Below are 18,698 nucleotides of genomic sequence, written 5' to 3'. Positions count from 1 at the left end.
TCTGCACAAGATAGTGGGGAGGCGTCAGGCAGGCTGGCTCCAGAACCCTAACCCAGAGTCCAGACGAGTCAAGGATGCAGGAGATGGAAGGGAAGCTGGAAAAGGCCGCTCCACCTGCACCAGGCCCAGAGCCGGCTGAGAAACTTTTGAGACAGGAGAGCAGCTCCTGGCCCGCAGCCTGGGTAGTGGCATCCCATTCTCCAGGTGGGGTAACCAGGCAATCAGAACGTAAACAGCAGCTCCGTTCAGTCTCCACGGCCTGCCCAGCTCTAGAGAGAACTGGTAGAGCCTGAACTCAGGAATGTCTGACTCCAAAGCTCCCGTCACCTGGCCCGGAAAACCAGCCCCTCCCTGTCACCTGGGAGCTGCAGAAGCCGAGAGAGAGGAGAGGCGTTCTCCGTCCAGTGCAGTTTCTCCATGCCGGACCTGGCGCGGAAGTGGGCAGGTGTTTCCTCAATGAACCCTTTCAATTTTTTGCTCATCAAACACTTTTTCTCTTATTCTTTTTTTTTTTTTTTGCAGGGCTGGGGATTGAAGCAAGGAGCTCATGCAGCCAGGCAAGTGCTCCGAACTCAGCTCCAACCCCAGCCCTCAGGAACCACAGAGGGGCCAATAGGTTCACTGTAAAGGAGAAATGAGCTCCAAAAGGCCAGGTCCCCAGCCCTGAGTGCTGGGGCAGGCAAGGGGCGGCAGAGCGCAGGGGGTGAGATCTCCGACTCTGCCCCTCTGGCTTCTCTGACACACCATGGTGAGGGACAGGCCATTTCTCCAGGGTCACTGCCCCTGCCTGGCCTTCCCAAGCATTGCCCAGATCCCAGGCGGAGCAAGAACAGGTCCGGGGGGCATCACTGTGACCCACTTCTGCGGTGACATCCGAAGTCCTGAAGTCCTGCAGTCCTGCCCGCCGGCACGCAGGACAGGTGCCTGGGCTCCCCCATCATGCCCAGTCCAGCCACACGCCGCCCGCCTCCCTGCCCAGCCCCAGGCCACGCTGTGATCAGCAGCCTCTTCCCGGGAAGCTCGGGGCTTTCCAAGAGCTCCGCCCTGCTTGTGCAGAGCCTGCTGTCCTCGGCACAGGGCCTGCTGCTCACTGGGTGCCCGTAAGCGCACGCCTGGGGCCTGGGGCCTGGAGGACGGGATGCAGCACACGGGCCGTGCCAGTCTCAGAGGAGCCTTTCCTGCTGTGTTCACCTGCTCCAGAAGCTTTGTCCTCGGCACACAGAGGAACACACGGGTGAAGCGACGGCCCTAGGCCTCATGGACAGGACGGTAGGGTGGGAACTCGGGACACAAATGAGCCCCGGGCCTCCGCTCCCTGCCCTGCCCAGTGGGACCACCTCCATCATCTCCTGAGGGCCCGGATGGCCCAGGCTGGCCATTCACAGACTTATCCACGAGAGGAGACCTCCATCGAGGAGAAAGGGTGGAATCCGTCTATAATCCCTGTAGTCGGGAGGCCGAGGCAGTTCAAGTTCGAGGCCAGCCTGAGTCACACAGTGAGACCTTGTGTCAAAAATAAAAAACAAAAAACAGAAGAACGAGCCACACGGGGGTGGCCAGGAAGCCCTAAATCCTTCTCTCCAGGCCGGAACTAGGGTATGTGCGGCATTTTTTAAGATGGGGCATTCAAATCCTCCTGCCTTCTCCTGCAGCTGCAGGGAGGGTGACCCCAGGGGGCTCTTCTGTGACCACCCTGCCCCATGCACCCCATGCGCAGTGACAGCAACATCTGCACACAGAGTCGGGTCCGACCCCCGACCCCCGCGCAGGAGAATTGGCCCCCACGGGACAGGCCAGAGTGGGGTCTCCCAGGCCCAGGCCCAGCCCCACCATGGAAGCCGCCTTGGTTCTCCCAGCACCAGGGAACAACAGCTTCTTTCAAGAAAGGCCCCTTTGTCCCCGTCCCCAGGGCGGAGACAGAACCTGAGCAACTGGGTTTGGCCAAAGGACCCAGGAGGAGACGCGGCTATGCTGAGCCCAGGATGACTATGGGGAGCCGGGCATCCCCGACCCACTGGATGGGCCTCTCCGGGAATCTTCAAACTGTGAGGCTGTTAGATTCATCAGCCAGCAACACCTCGGCCCCAGGGCCACCTCGCCAGCACCCCGGGAAGCGGACACACCGTCCATCACCTTCCACGCCACAGACAGGGACAAGAGGCAACCAGGTCCTGGAGCAAGGGCCAAGAGCACCCCGGCGGAGTGGCAGAGCTGGGACTCAAACCCAGAGCCGCTCATCAAATGGCCTCCGATCCACTGGCAACAGGCACCTGGGCCAAAGTTTTAAAAAGGAGAAAGAAGGAAAGGAAAGGGGAGAGAGAAAGGAAATGGAAAAGAACAAAAGAGAAAGTAAAAGAGAGGAGAGGAAGGCATGGCGGTGCAGGCCGAGCACTGGGGTGGCTGAGGCGGGAAGATCAGCAAGAGGTCAAGGCCAGCCTGGGTTGCACAGTGAAGGCAAGAGCAGTGAACACACAGTGAGAACCGGTCTCAGAAACACCAAAAGTAATAATAGTAATTATGCATTTTTTCACCATACTTTACTACTATCTGACCTGACCTTGCTCTCCTGAGTGAGGCCGTCTCCCCCTCCAGAAGGGAAGCTGCCACGGGGACCCCTGCTCTGTCACCACGGCCCTGACGTCAGGGGCCCTTGGCAAGGGTCTGAGGGGTGCAGGGCCTTGCTCGGCCCTGGTCTGCCCAGCATTCCCAGCAACGGGGGTGGGAAATCTGCCTGCCCACTCCCACTAGCGTGCCGGCAGCAGGCAGCGGCGATGGTCCAGCTAGGAGGGACCCCCGCTCCTGGGCACAGGGCAGCTTGAGCTCCGGCTTGTTCTGTCTTTGCTGGACGACCCTGACAGGCACGGACCACACTCAGGTGCTTGTGGACGGCAGGGAGCAGGAAAAGGAACACACGTGTCCCACACCATGAAGGATGCTTCCTGGGTCACAGAGACGGAGTGGCATCCCCTCCCTGCCCGGTGCCTTGCCCCAGGCTGCCCTATTTCCAAGCAATGATCGCCCATGTTATTCCCAAGCCGGCACACACAGTGCAGAATCAGGCACAGATGGAAAACCAGCCCATGCCAGGGAATGCGCCACGGAGATGGTAATTACTACCCCTGGGTGTTGGGATTCCAGGTGGATTTTCTTTTTGTCTTCTGCTTATGTGAGCTGTCTAATTATTCTACAGTAAACCTGAGCTCTGTGTCCTGGGGAATGGGGTCTTTAAAGCACAAGACATCCGTTCCTAAGCATCTGTCCAAAAGACCTGGGTCACCAGCTGGTCCCCAGCGTCCACAGCAGATTAGTCATAGATGCCCCAAGCATCCTGGAAACAACCTAAGCGATCACCGACCAAAGAATAGGTTGAAAGAATGGGTTAAAAGAAGATGGTGGCCGGGCTGGTGGCACACTCCTATAATCGTGGCCTTTGGGAGCCTGAGGCAGGAGGATCGCTGTGAGTTCAAGTCCAGCCTGGGCTACACAGTGAGTTCAAGGCCAACCTGAACTCTATAGCGAAACCCTACCTGAGGAAAAATAAAATGTATATATACAACAGGATATTATTCAGCCTCAGAAAGGAAATTCACGCACATGCCACTACATGGTGGAACTTGCAAACATCACGCGATGAGACATAAGCCAGACGCAGAAAGACAGGTACTGTGACTACCCATGCCCAGGGCACCGAGAACAGACACACTCAGAAAGACAAGAAGCTGCCCGCAGCTGCCTTGGGGGAGCAGGAGACAGGACACGCGACGCTAGGGATGGCGGCAGCGTTGGACAGAGACCAGGGCTGGGATGGTTACACCACTCTGTGACCGTTCAATGCTCCGGACGCTCACGAGGGGCTAAAACGAGCATCAGAGTGTGAATGTTTTACCACGAGACAAGTTACAAGCAGAACTTCGAATGCCAAAATGAAGGAACGAACGAAAGAGGCAGACCCTCCTGACCCGACCCAGGCCAGCCCGCAGCGCTCAGCAGGAGACGAAGACAGCAAAGGAGAAGCTGCACCGGGGTGGGCACGGTGTCCGTGGCAATCGCTCTTCCCCACCCTTGGTTTTTCCGGCTGAAGCCAAAGTGAATGCCTTTGCCCGGCCACCCTCGCAGCGGCCTCTCCCCTGTGGACCAGCAGGTCTGGGGTAGGTGCCCACGACTGGTGGAATCTGTTATCTCGCCCCGCCTTGCCTTGGCACCGCTGCCCAGCTCAGCAGGAAGCAGGCTGGATCAACGACACCATACAACCCTCAGGAAGCAGCGAGGCCGCCAAGAGTTCTAAGCAAACCCGAGAATAAACGCGATCATCACCCCACCAAACTGCCGCCCGTGCGGGTGACAAAGCAGACAAAAGGCAAAGTCCAGCAACTTCTTTCGGCTTCAGAACAAGCAAAGTGAAAATCCAGGGGCAAAAAAACCATCCTGGCAAAACTGCCTGCCCATTTCAGAACTGTCCACGGATTCCTCTCTCTCTCTGGTCATCTAAGGGTTTCACACTCCAGGGAGAGGTCACAGACTGGTACCAGCCAATTTCAGAAGAGGCAAAGAGAACAGGGGAAACTATTCTGGTCCCTTATATGTTAGCAGCTCACCTGGCCTTGTTAAAGTCGTGGGGAAGCCAGATGTGGTGGCACACACCTGCAACCCTAGCACTCAGGAAGCTGAGGCAGGAGGATCCCCTCAAGCTCAACGCTAGCCTGGGCTACATAGCGAGGCCCTGTTTCCAAAAAAACAAAAAATAAACGATAATGTTGTGGGACCCAGGAGGGAGTAAGCGTGTCAGAACTATGTCCGTGGTCCAGCTCAAAGAGGACACTCGCTCACTGCAGCCCAACAGCCATGGGGCTTCTGTAACAGACTCAATAAAAATGCCAACATTTCACGACTCAATGGATCCATAATTCTGAGCCAAATCCCAGGCATTCTAAGGTAAAACCGGCCATGACCTACTTGGGTATTTTCTGTGCGTCGTTATTCATGCTTAGTGTCCTCGCGCCCTTGATCATCAGGAGCTGTAGTCACTCTGCCCCTCTGCCCGACAGAGGTGAGGTCGTCAAATCGCCAAGGCCGTGTGTCAGGAAGTCATTTGTGCGCCGGGCGGCCAGCGGCACCTGCCAGGCCCGCGGGATGGCACGAACGTGACCACAGCGCTCACCAGCGATGTGCTCTGCCGGACCAGGCTGAGAAATCTGAAAATAAACACTCTGGGGCCAAGAAGGGCCAACCTTGAAACTCCAGACTAGGATAAGAGGAAAGCTATTTCGCTATAACCAAGAGACTAAACACGGCTCAGGCAGGCACAAAAGCGTGCGCACAGAGACCTGTTTCTTTCCCCACGGGTGTGGGGCCCGGACCGAGCATTCGCACGTCCACCTGTGCGGAGTCCCGCTGCCTGCCTCTGGAGTGTCAGCCCCGAGCCGGGGTTTCTAAACCTGGGGGAGCCGAAGACTGCCCAAATTACAGACGCTGAAGAAAACAGGAAGTGCCGACCTTGACCAGCCCACTGTCTTCCTGTTCTGCCAGCGAAAGGATCCACAGCATTCGGCACATTGCACCTGTCCCAGGCGGTCCAGAACGCCCAACAGCAGGATCTGCTGGGACTGACAGACAGACAGGCCCACTGCTCAGCGGCCGGAGGCAAGGACGGAAATGAGACCAGGGGTGAAGGGAAAGGCTCGTCACTGGGAAGATAAGCGGGACCCTCCAGAGAGAGGTTCAAAGACAGTAGTTACAACCTGGGTCCCGCCGAGCCTCCCAGGAAGGGTGAGAAAGAAAACGGGCCTGGTGCTGAGAGGCGCAGCTCGGGCCCTGGGTTCGAGCCACCGCGTGGAGTGCAGGGTGGGGGTGGGAGGAGCTCCTCTCCAGGGAGACAGACAGTAGCTTTTGGTCAGATACAGACTTTCAACTCAGAGCCAAGCACCCTGGCCCCCGAAGGCTTCCCTGAGGGTCACTTAACCACTCTGGGCCCTGGGCTTCTACCTCAGTCTGTAAGGTGGGAGAGGCTGACCTCCAAAAGGAAGAGGCTGAACCCTAACAGTTTCACTCTGCATGCCTACAATGCTTAGTAGTGACTGCCTCAGGGTTCCCCGAGGAGATTGATACTGTGAGGATTGATTAGCGATGTCTACCACGACCGGAGCCAGGAGGGTGGCAGCATGCATGCCATGTAGTTGCCATTCCAGAACTAGATGACTTGCAGGCTCTCTCTCAACTCCGGCCAGCTCTGATTCTGATTATATAAATAAAAATGGGGGAGGGGCAAATGGAAAACAGACTTAACATTTTCCAACATGGGCCACAGCTGAATTGGGCCAAGCCGAAACTGGCCGCCCAGCCAGTCCGGCTTTCTGCCATATGGGAGGAAGTGGAAAACATCAGATCTGCTGTCTTATACCCAGCAAGACACCCAAGCCAAGCCAGAGGTTGCAAAAGTATGGGTTTCGCCCAGCCTGGCCTTGGTTGTGACACACCTCGTCAGTCAGCGTGCAAACCACACAGGGGACACCATGTGGCTTCAACACAGGCTCAACTTCTTGCCCAAACTGAGCCTTAGCGATGATGTCACTTCTCTGGGCCTCGGTTTCCCTCGCCCTAGGATTGTCATAATGAGCCTGCAGCGACGGTGCAAATAACGACCACCAAGCCTGTTCTCGTCACGACATCACCACCTTTCTTCGAAGAGACCGATGCTCCAGAAAGAGTCCAAGGTGAGAGCCATTTCTTTTTCCCACACCAGCACTGTGCCCACGGGTGACCACGCGCCTCACGGAAAGGCGACTCCCGTCAGCCAGTGTCCTGGGAGGAAACGGTGTGGACCCAAAGTGGTGCGATCAGAGAGTCCTGGAAAAGCACAAGGGGTGTTTTCTCCCCCTACAGTGACCCCCACCCCGCACTTCCCTCAGCAGGACTTTGAGTACAGAGGGCTTGGGTGGCCCCAGGCAAACCAGGACAGCCAGTCACAGAAGCCTTGCTGAGGGGCACAGCGGCCACCCCAAAGTGGAAACCAGGAAACAAGCCCCACGCCCAGGCTGGGGGTCTGGAGGCTTCTGATGCCAGCCATGCGGTCAGGTCCTTGGGCACCAAGGATGGAGGGTGCGGTCCAGGGAAGGAGGGGAAGGGACAGGGACCCAGATCCACCTTGCAGCAGCCAGGCAGCAGCTCTTAGAAGTCCCTGCAGGAAGGAAAAGGAAAGGATTCCCACCTCACGGGAAGGGGACCCAGGGATGTATGTGGCCAGCGCATGCCTGGCGTGGCCTGGAGGAAGAAGCCCTCGGCCCCAAGGACTCCCAAGAGTGTAAGCCAAGTCCCATGGATGCAGAGAGTCGCCCTGGAAGAGGATGGTGGCTTCCTGGGCTCCACCTGGAGCTGGTGCCAGAGCAGGTGCTGGCCGGGGAAGCAGAAAGGTCCCTGGCCAGGGGTCCCTGAAGGTGACATGGGTGCGGCCAGGAGCACAAGAGGAGGTTTCTCCTATCACTGTGCTAGACTGAGGCAGCCGCTCAGCTCCAGCCCTGTGTCAGGGGCAATATCATTGAGAAAATAAAAGCCACTTTCAATTCTGTTTTTAAATCATATTTTCTGAGATCAAAATCTTATTTCCCAAGCCCTGCTGCCGAGAACTGAGGTAAAAGCCACAGTGACATCGTAATGCTCCCAGCGCGGCTCTATCCTGCTCTGGGCCGAGATCGGGACGCACGTGGGGCCCAGCACGGGGTTCCAGGACCCTGCTTGACTTCAAGGTCACCAGACCTGGTCGTGGGTCTGAAGAAAACCGGGAGACTGCTGTCCCTTCATGGTCTGTGACAGGGACAGGTCCACTTGCCCAGCAAGCACACTCCTGGGAAGGTCTGTGGGAGGGACAGGGAAGAGTTCACGATCCACAGGAAGTGGGCACAGCATGGGTGACCCTGATAGGGCAGAAGGGGTGCTGGGACAGCAAGGGCAGTGGCGATGGTGATGTCGGTGCACACACACACTGAGCACTCCCAGGCTTCGGTGCCTCCATCCGCGGAACAACCCAGGTAGGGCTCTTCCTCTCCAGTCCACAGGAAACAGCTGGACCCACCACTGGGCACACACAAGAGGTCCGAATCCAAACTGGACAACACTTGGAGCTACCAAGTGGACAAATGTCCCCTTCAGGGAAGCAGTGAGCTAGCAGGCAGGGCCTTTAACCCTCACTCCAATGCCCACACAGTGTGTACGGAGAACCAGCAGGATGCCACTGCGGGGACCCCTCTTCCGGGAGGTACCAAGTGGGCACTGCACAGCAGCACCTGGCCGCCAGCAGGACTCGGGGCTGAGGGCCCAGCCATGCACCCCCACACTGCTGCCCGGCCCAAGACCCCACCCTTTACAGAGCCGCCGGCAGAACCCCAAACTACTCCAAACCATGCTTTTGGTGTCTTTTTTGGAGATGTGGTTCAATTAGCACCAAACAGCAGAGGGACCCTTTGCATGGCCTTGAATAAAACAGTCGAAGATTCTTCCAGAAGAGCAAGGGAGCCGGGCCAGCGCCTCCCCCAAAACCGGTCTCCATTCAGTCAGGATGTGGGAGGTGGAATCTGGGCACTGTCCTTACACCCAAACTTCCTAACACCAGCTTTTCCTTCTCTTTTCTCCCTGCATGATGCAGTTCCCTCTTCAAACACCCAGATCTCTAAGGCCCCGAGTCACCAGCACACGGGCAGGGATGGCAGGAGTGGCACTGGGAGGATTCAAAGTTGGGTGCGATTGAGAAAGCCTGAGCCAGCCAGGGTTTTCTTCCCAGCACCACAGCACCAGGAAAAGGTGACTCTGCAGCCCCACCGTTCCTCTGGACTCTCAGGGACAGTGGTGGAGGAACAAGATGACCTGGGAGCAGGGTCCTGGCAGCTAGGTCAAGGCCAGTGACCCCAGAATGCACTGGAAGACCTGCCATGACAATCAGTGTCAAGAGAGTATCCCCTCCGAGGGCATCATGGGAAATCAGTGAGTGTCAAGAAAGCATCCCCTCCGAGGGCATCATGGGAAATCAGTGAGTGTCAAGAAAGCATCCCCTCCCAGGGCATCATGGGAAATCAGTGAGTGGCATGACAGTGATGGCCTGGGCCCCGTGTCAACAACTCAAGGGACGTTGTCATGACCTCTTGTTTGACCTTTGCTTAGCAAAGACTTAGCACTCGGCAAGGGGACTGAGCGTCAGAGGCATGGAGAGATGTGCATGTGCTCAGTCCAGGGCTCCAGGCGAGCTCCTCCACCCCCAATGTTACCAAGTAGTTTCCGGGCGGTGGGACCATGGGGGACCCTTTCACCTTCATTTATTTATTTTTATTTATTTTGGTACTGGCGATTGAACTCAGGTCCTTGCGCTTGCAAGGCAGGTGGCGGAACCACTGAGCTACATCCCCAGCCCTCACCTTCAGTTTATAAGACCATCGTCACCCTTGTGCTGTTACTTTCGTCGCATTTTCCACTGGGGGGTGAATGGCTGGTGATAGAACAGACTGCCAAGGGCCACCCAGGCAGGACAGTGTTCCAGCAGGAAGAGGGGGCTCAGAGATGCCACAGAGTTAGTGCATCAGGATGGCGGCGGCTGGGAGGGCTCAGCTCCTCAGAGCCGGGGGAAACCAAGGCTCCAGAGGCTGAGTGCCCATCACAAGACTAACTAGAGGCAGATGAGAGGCACACCCAGTCCTGGGCACAGGCCTGCAGGGAGACTGCCGGGCAACACCACCCTGGGTCCTAGGAAACCAGCTCTCTTCTGCAAGATTGCAGTCAGTGTGAGCTGCCACACAAGCAGTGACTCTGCCTCTCTGGGCCCCGGTGTGCTCACCTGTAGAATAGGGACAACAGCATCTCCTCTCCAGGCATCATGGGAAATCAGTGGGTGTCAAGATAGACAGTACCAAGCGGGTACTGGGGATTTAGCTCAGTGGTTCCACCACCTGCCTCACAAGCGCAAGGTCCTGAATTCGATCCCTGGTACTGTGGGTGGGAGGGCACACACCAGGCATACAGTAGGTGCTGTGTAAGTGCCAGCTGTTGCCTTACTGGTCACTTGGCTCTCCTTGCCATGGTTGTGTAGTTATTGGAACTTTGGGAGGACACTGGCTCTTGAGTCAGGTCATCTGGGTACTGGCCAAAGTTCAAGCCAAGAGTGGTGGCCCATGCCTGTAAAATCAGCACCTGGGAGGCTGAGGCAGGAGGATCTCTGAGCTACACAGATTGCAAGGCCAGTCTGAACTACATAGCAAGACCCTGTCTCAAAAAACTAAAATAAAAAAAACTCGAGGTCTGTTTCCCCTCTCGCCTTGTGGGGTTGGTATGGGACCTAGCACGGCTGGAGGAAGCGACAGTCACCCTCTGCCCCTTTCCTGACCTGGGCTCTCTCTCTCTGACCTACTGGGTCCACAACCCCCAGAAACCACCTCTGTCATTTTCCCACCCCCAAAGCAAGCCTCGGTCACAGGATCAGGAAACACAAACCGGCTGGAGCAACAGCTGTCCACAGGCACTGTTCCCCTTTCCGGTGGGCAGCCCTGCCCCCGGCCCGGCACTTCCTCCAGAGACACAGCGGGGTTGCTCCTGCGTCCCTTGCAAGGCACCCAGCTGTCTCCTGGCCACAGTGCGATGTGATGTGACCACCATCCCGAGAGCCCAGGGCTAGGCTGGGTGCCCCCAAGACCTCGAGGAAAAGAAGGAGCGGGAGGGGCACAGAGCGGCGGCCCCGGCCCCTGTGCCCCAGAGGCCTGTGGGTAAAAGCCTGGGTGTCCCCAGCAGGCACCAGGACACCACGGCCCTGTGTGTACCTGGACTAAGCAGACACACATGCACCCCTTCTGGGAGGCACAGACCAGAGCAGCAGTGCCACACACTGGCAAACACACCAAGGGGTACTGGGGCCCCGCCAAGATGTTTGTGCAGGGTGTGAAATGAGTTGTGCACATCCAACTGACACCGCACACGCACACGCACACACACGCATGTGCGCACACACTCGAGCATGGAGTTGCACCTGGCCTTGACAACTCCACCTCCTTCTAGTTCTCCTAGCTGAGTCTCCACGATGGCGCCTGTAACATGGGAACAACGCTGCCCACTCCATAGATGGCGCAGAGAATTAACGGAGCGCACGCTCAGTAGGCTAGGTAAACAGTAAAGATCACTGCGCCCGTGCACAACAGGTCTCCTGCCCTCTCCCTCCCAACCAGAGGAGGTCACAAAGCTCCCCAACCTGCCACCAACCTGGAGCCTGGGAGCCCCAGGAGCCCGTGCTGTTTACATACCATTTCTAGCTCATGCCTGGAATCTCAGCACTCAAGAAGGAGGCTGAGGCAGGAGGATCACCATGAGTTTGAGGCAAGTCTGCTACCCAGTGAGTTCAAGGTCAGCCTGAACTACTTAGTGAGACCCTGTCTCAGAAAAATCAAAGAATTTTTTTAAAATAAAAGAATAATAAAAATATCCTTTCCAGGGAAGCAGCTCTGCTACTGGACCTTCTGCTGTGAGCCCAGGCGGGAGCGGTATTTGCTTTCTCTGTCCCCTTTCCTCCTGAACGGGGCGTTGGCACATGTCTCAGCTCTGGCTGGCCTGGGATTACTTAGCTGTGCTTCTCAGGGTCCTCAATGGAAGACCCACGGAAAGGACCTGGGACCCAGAGGCAGGTGGGACACCACCTCCGGAGCCTCCCCCTGGCCTGTGACGCAGCAAGGGGTCCCCCACATGTCCCCCTCACAGCCTGGACTGTACCCCAGAACTCACAGATTCACCCAGGCTGTGCAGGGAGTCACAACAGGAAGCAGGAAAGCCAGGCCTGGTCTGCCCACAGTCAGACTCTCTGGCACTGGGGGGAGGCCCAGGACACCAGGAAAGCGGGCAGAAGGCAGGACTTCCTCCCTCTCCTGCCAGCCCAGTCCTGCAGAAGCATCTGTCCCTGCCTGATTCCTACAGGGCCTCCACCGGGAGTGGGATGGGGCGGGGCGGGAGTCGCCCAAACAGCTGGACACCGGACACAGCCTGAGCGGGTGCACAGAGCCAGGAGTGAGGCCAGCATGGCCACCTGTGCACAGCCAGAGGCGTGCGAGCGGGTCCCAGACCGCAGCATCCTTGGGACCTAGCTACTGACAACAGGAGCTGGTTCTTCAAAGCCCTGCAGGGCTGCAGAATTTAAGAGCCTCTTAAAGCACTGCTAGAAAGCTCTTCTTCACTGTGCATTGGGAAGTAGCAGGGGTTTTAAAGAGAAAAAATATGACAGAAACCACAGGATGGTAACCGGCTGGGGCAAGGAGCTGCCTGTGTGCCCGGCCCAGCACAAATGGATGCCCACCGGATCCCTTCACGGGGTCCATTTCTGGAGAGGGGAGGGAAGGAAACCGACAAGGCATTCGGTGGGTGCCCACCGTTTTACAGGTCATTTATTTCTTTTCCTTTTTTTTTTTTTCCAGTGCTAGGGATCAAACCCAGGCCTTGTGCAGGCATGCGCTCCAGGGCACGCTAACTCTGGCCCTCACTTGGTGACTCCTAAGTGTGACCCAGCTCCTCATCCCTCTCCCTGGACAGTGCGTCATCAAGGGATTCACAGGTCTCCTCCCTGACCAGCTGTCCAGGGCGGTCACCAACCTGCCTGCCTGCTGTGTCTCCAAGATCCCTATCAGCGCCTTTCGCTTATACTTGCTACCTGTGAATGACTGAACTCTGAGAACTCACTGAAAGCCTAACCCTCTCACCTGGGCGTGGCCAAGCAGGGCGGGCGGCCCTGGAACTCTCACTGAACTAAACGGATGGGCACAGAGGAGGGGACTGGCCCAAGACCACCCTCTGAGGTCTAACGTGCGGCCCAGAAATCACACCTCTGAGCCAGGTGTGGTGGCGCACGCCTGTAATCCCAGCACTCGGGAGGCTGAGGCAGGAGGATAGCTGTGAGTTTGAGACCAACCTGGGTTACATAGTGAGTTCCAGTTCAGTCTCTGAGACTCAACTACATAGTGAGACCCTGTCTCAAACCCCCCGCAACAAAAAAAAGAAAGAAAGAAAAGAAATCACACCTCTGCAGCCCCCTCCACACTGCCACACACAGCAGGCTCCACCCTCACTCACACAAACACGTGCCCTTGCAAACACGCAATCTCTGGCCCTGCTCAGGCCTCTGCCAGGCAAGCAATCAGTCGGGCACAGTAGCACATGCCCACCATCCCAGCCCTGGGGAGGCTGAGACAGGAGGATCGCAGTGAGTTCAACACCAGCCTGGGCTACATAGCCAGACACTCTCTCAGAAAACCTAACAATAACAAAAACCAAGTGAGTACAGCCCCACCCCCACGCCTGCTGAATACACAGGAGGCCTCATCAGAGGGAGGAAGAGAAACTCTCACTTCCCCCTTCTCTGCCCTGGGGCAGGGCCCCCTGGCTTACTTGCTGGAGAAAGCAGGAAGTCTGGGGACAAAAATGATGACCTCAGGTGACACAGCTCAGACCCTTGTGGGCAGACACACACACACACACACACTGCATTTCTGTGTTCCTTTTGCTGGAGAAAGCAGGAAGTCTGGGGACAAAAATGATGACCTCAGGTGACACAGCTCAGACCCTTGTGGGCAGACACACACACACACACACACTGCATTTATCTGTGTTCCTCCAGCTCCCAGTGGGGTTGGCTGCCTGAGTCTCACTCTGGGGCTCCCTGCATCAGGACATTCAGCCAGACCAAAATGTGACCTGTCATGTTTGTCAAAAGAGAAACAACTCCACTAAATATAAATGTAGTGTCTTGTTCGAAATAGCAAACAACTGAGACTAAGCTAAACATCCATCAAAAGGGCATGGCCTACCCATTCGTTCACCTGAATGGTGGAAAAGTACGCACCACTGAAAAAGAACCAGGCAGCCACATGCACATGGACCTTGGATGGTCTCTAAGTACAGTGCACAATGAACAACAACAGCACAGGTCGCATGGTCAGTGAGGACATAAGCAATGGGTAGAAGTGTCTGCCTCAGCAGAGAGTACAATGGCAGGGAGGAGGACAAGCGTCACCTTTATCACATGCCTTGTTGTACAAATTGTATTTGGGCTGTGCTTATGGAAAAAAAAAGTTTCGGTTTTTCTTTGAAGAAACTAGACTGTGCCTGCTGAGGAATTTTTCTTAAACTCCTCCAACAACCTCGTAGCCTTCACACACAACAGATCTGCTCAAAACCCGGCACTTTCACCGGTACACCGTTCACCTCTGGAGACTTTTTCCCGGAGGCTGCCCATTTGAAATAGCAAAAGTCCTCCCATTCGGACAGAGCCTTGCAAAGCTCTTCCAAGGCACACAGGAAGCCAGGAATTGGAACAGTGGCGGGCGCCGGTGGAATCCCCTCTGTCCACAGCAGCCCTGTGAGTGAAGCAGGGAGCCCAGAGGGGCTGCAGCTCGCCCCAAGTCACACAGCCCAGAAGGCGGAGCCTCAGAGTCAGGATGTGGCAGCCACAACCGCTAAACGGGGATTTGTTCTGCCCCATGGGAGGGACACCCTAGGCCAGGCCGCCTCCCTCAATCCCAGCTAATCCTTTAACCCTGGGTATAACTAGTGCGTCTCCAATGTCCAGCCCGACAAATGCCCCCTGGGTACTGGGGGCCGGCAGAGTCCTGGCGGGCCAGGAGGAGCAGCCCCCACCCACCGTGAGGGCTGAGACACTGTCCCCGGGACGACTCGCAGGCCGGCGAGGAAGTGAGGGTAGGACGAGACACCTACCACCTGGGCTGGCACAATTCCGCGCGTTCAGAGCGGGCATCGCTCCCTGAATGCACCGAGTGACCACGGCCTGGCCACGCTGACGAGCTTGGGCGGCTCCTCGAGCAGACAAGTTATCCAGGAAACAAGTCTCATGCACTCCGAACCGTCCCATGACAAATTTTTTAAAAATTCTTAGTGTCTACTAACTGCACGGAAAGCACCTACGACGTCAGTGTCAAAGGCGGGAAGGGTGGGCACGCACAGGAGGGTATGTGACAAAGGCAAAGCACCAACACCCGGGCACGCGTTGCAGGGATGGGTTCTGGGCGCAGGGACCACTCCACAGGGCGTGGATTTTAACTGTCGAGTAGAAACCGCAGCCTCTGGACGCAAACCCTGCTCCAACACAATGGACGCACGGAGGGTCTCAGCTAAACCAAACCTCCCTTCCCTCCAACACCAGGCTGAAGAGACAGGAGAATAAAGGCTGCAGCGGAGCAGGGCAAATTTTAAATCCAGCCTTGGGGAATAAGGTCGGACACGGAAGCCTGAGGTCACCGACGCCCCCAGTCTGGCTTGGTATGGGCAGGGAGGACTCTGCGGCCCAGACCCACCTTTCCGGGCATCATGTGCACATTCTGTAAAAGTACGATGCAGTAAGAGGTCAGCAGCTTATTTGTACCTCCCGGGTGCACAGGAAACAAAGCCCACAGACAAAGCCCTCCACCAGCGGACAAACATGTCTAGCAGGTGATCAAATTCAGCAAGATGGATTCTGGGCTTGCGGAGCACGGACGTTTATGCAAAACTCCTGGCTGCTGGTGACGGCGCCAAGGACCCAGGGAGGCCGGGGAGGCCGGGGAAGTGGGAGCTGGGATGCGGATGGCGAATGAGGCACCGTCCCCAGACCACGCGTGGGCAGCACGGGGCACCCGCACCCTCCCTCCGCAGCCTGGAAGCTTCCTCCTTTGTTCAGGAGCCTTCCTGAGCCGAGTCCCCAAGCATCCACCTGGCCTGCTGCCGTCCCCGCCAGCCGCCCTGCCAGGATTTAATCAGTAACCAGCCCAGGAGGCGAGGCTCAGAGGGCAGAGTTCACAGCCAGGCCCGGAGGGGCGTGGGTCCCCTTTGGGAGGGGGGACAGAGAGATCCAGACTCAGGGCGCGCCCTGCCCAAGCTGCCTGCCAGGGGTACTGGAGGCCCCTACGCTTGCACCCCAGCCATGGTCCTGGAAGTCTGGCCTTCATCTCTCATGATCCAATTAATCAGATCAGTGCAGAAAGACTCCGCAGGCACTTTGGGCAGAGAGCATGGTTTGTTTATTGGTTTGAATCCAGATCAATCACTCTGGGTCTTGTCCCTGAAGCCCACACAATTAACCAAATAACGACTGGATGGTTCTGGGCCCGGCTTCACATAAGGCTATGAAGCCCACAGGGAGGGACTTGGTGTGTGGGCAAGGGCCCCACAGGGGCCTGGGAGCGAAGGGCTCCCGTTCACCTTGTTTCCACTTGGGCTGATAGAGGCCTGGGCCTCATGTACAGTACAGACCAATTACATAACGCCCAGGCTTCAGGGAAACCCACAGGCCTCCTGTGCTTCCTGAGCCCAGACAACAGCCAGGTGTCTCGCGATGGGCAAGATCCCAGGTGGCAACCCCAACCCTCCTCTGACCCAGAGGCCACTGCTCCAGCAGGGCTGTCCACAGAGGCCCCACCTCCACACTCCCAGGCCCTGTGAATCAGAGGGGCCAGGACCCTCTGAAGGCCCCTCAGAGCCAGACGGAAGGCCACCCCTGCCTGCAGGCCTCGGTGAGACAGGCAGGGACAGGGGGCTGTGCCAGCCCATCCAGCGCTTCCCTGTACTTCCTCTTTCCACACTTCCTAATGCCAGGGCAAGGCTCCACCAAGACAAAACTGCCCCACGGGTGAGGCTCAATCCCAGTACTGGAAATCACAGGTGCCCCCCACCAGGCCATGCTCCCCTTCTTCCTGCTTCTCAACACACCTCTAAAGCAACCGGGCCTTTTGCCTCTGGAGCTGATCTCCCCCACGCCAGGAAGACCAGCAGCCCAGAAACACCCCTAGCTTCTCCTCCCCTCTCAACCATTTTCCTATCCCTCCAACCTTTCCAAGGTGGCAGAAAAAAAAAGAACAAAGCCCAAAAAAGCCCCTCCCCCTGCCAGGTGAAAATTCCAAAGCCAGAGCCAGGGGCTCTGCAGCCTGGGCAGGGAGGCGCCAGGGCCACTGGGGCCTCTAGGAATCCAAAACCCTCCGCACTCATAATTTGGGGGAGTCTCCCTCCATTGAATGAAAAGCCAAACGCCAGGGCCTGTGGCTTGAGGCGGTGCTGGGAACGTGCACCAGTCTGGAAACAGGACCAGGCACCTCTCCACAGCCTGCGATCCTGCACGGAGAAGCAGCCTGCGAGACGGCACCAGGGTGCCCACAGGAAAGAAAAACAGGCGCTCCCTCTGAGCACGGCGGACCCAAGATTCAGAACAGAAATGCTCACGCGCTTCCGAGTTCTGAGCGGGGAGCAGAGCTGAGAAGCAGGACTCTTGGGCTGACTCTCCCCTCCCCATTCCTCGGGGCATGTGTCATGGCCTGTGACACACCGCCCAGGGAACACGGATGCCAGGAAAGTGTCTACACATGCTACACGTTTGTGACATGCCATGTAAGCGACACCGCTTCCTGGCTGGGCTTTCTCGGCACAGGTGTGGGCAGGCACTGGATTCTGCCCCCTCCCACTGTGCTTAGTAAACAGTATCAGAGCGGCCTGGGGGTGGTGCATTCTAAGCAAGCCAGGGGGCAGGGGGTCCCCTCTCCTAAGAGGACGGACCCCCACAGCCATGCTCCAGCCAAGCTGGAGCCCTGTTTGAAACTGTCCTTGTTTCAAAACACAAAGCATCCTGTTCAGGCTCCTAGCGCCACCCCCACTCTGCCCCTGCAGCCCACCACAGCTGTCTCTCGGAGAGGAAGAAGGCCACCATTTCATTTGCAGATTCTGTTTCAGTAAGAGTTCAGCAGATCCTTCTCTCCATCTCACCCATCTGACCCGGCCCCAGCCACACAGTGAAAAACAATAACCAGAACCCAATAGGACCTCCGACGAAACGCGGATACACACAGGCTGCACACACCCGGGCAGGACCAGGGCTGGCCAACCCAGCTGCCACCCAGAACTTGGCCACCCTGGGTCTGAGATGTTCCAGGACCGTGGCCCCCTCCCCGCTGCCAACCTCCCAATGTTGGAAGGAAATTTTCAGAAAGGGAAGTAACCAGTTTTTGCCTGCTAGACAGAGAAAGAAAAAGAAAGAATGACGGTCCCTCAAGCGGAAAAAAAAGGATTTGGTTCCAGGAAATCCTTTGGGTCTGGGGGTTTCGATGGGGGTTGGGGGGGTGTTGGTTTTCTCCTGCAGCTCAGGTCCAGGTGGGCCTCGGACTTGCAGAGAGAAGTCCCTCACCGCGACCGGGGGGAGGGGCTCAGCTTCGGTCCACCCCACGGTCCCCACCATCAGAACGCAGGACCTGGCAGGACCTGGGAGCCGAGGGTCCCCAGGCACTCAGGCCGGATAGGCCAAGTCTCCGGGCTTCTGAGGCTCCCGAGCGTGGCATCGGTCTGAGAAGCCGGGAGTCTGACCTCAGCCCCGCGCCCGAACCAGGAAGGAAGGGGGCGCGCGGCTCCCCGCCGAGCAGGCCTGGGCCAGGGCGGCGCAAGGGGCGCAGGGTCCCGGCGGTGGATGGGCTGGGGCGCGCGTGGGAAGCCTCCAGCCGCCTCGCAGAGCGACTCACCGTGGCTGACGCCAGGCTGTTGTCGGCCAGTGTTAGGTGGTGCGGCTCCCAGCGCCTCAGGAACTTCGAGGTGAGGATCTTGCTGAGAAAGGTCCGCGGGTGCCGGATGACACAGACCTGGATGTCGCCCTCCTGCAGCAGTTTGTACCTCATCCCGTTGCAGAGCAGGAGGGCCCGGCGGCAGGGCACGGCGCCCATCTTCGT

The 18,698-nt window shown here is 57.5% G+C and overlaps 1 protein-coding gene across 1 annotated transcript in view; it reads right to left on the bottom strand.

Moving 5' to 3' along the window:
• Cmip (c-Maf inducing protein) overlaps window positions 1-18,692 on the bottom strand; it is a 161,583-nt gene extending 142,891 nt beyond the window's left edge. The window contains exon 1 of the mRNA XM_010609443.1: window positions 18,495-18,692. Coding sequence (XP_010607745.1) covers window positions 18,495-18,692 — 198 coding nt within the window. The remainder of the gene's footprint in view (window positions 1-18,494) is intronic.
• Between the last annotated feature and the right edge of the window lie 6 nt (window positions 18,693-18,698).

This window comes from Fukomys damarensis, unplaced genomic scaffold (assembly GCF_012274545.1).
Source record: "Fukomys damarensis isolate Sample0158 unplaced genomic scaffold, DMR_v1.0_HiC HiC_scaffold_32, whole genome shotgun sequence".
NCBI classification, from domain to species: domain Eukaryota; kingdom Metazoa; phylum Chordata; class Mammalia; order Rodentia; family Bathyergidae; genus Fukomys; species Fukomys damarensis.
Note: the sequence above shows the minus strand (reverse complement) of the source record. Positions and strands in the feature narration are given on the sequence as shown.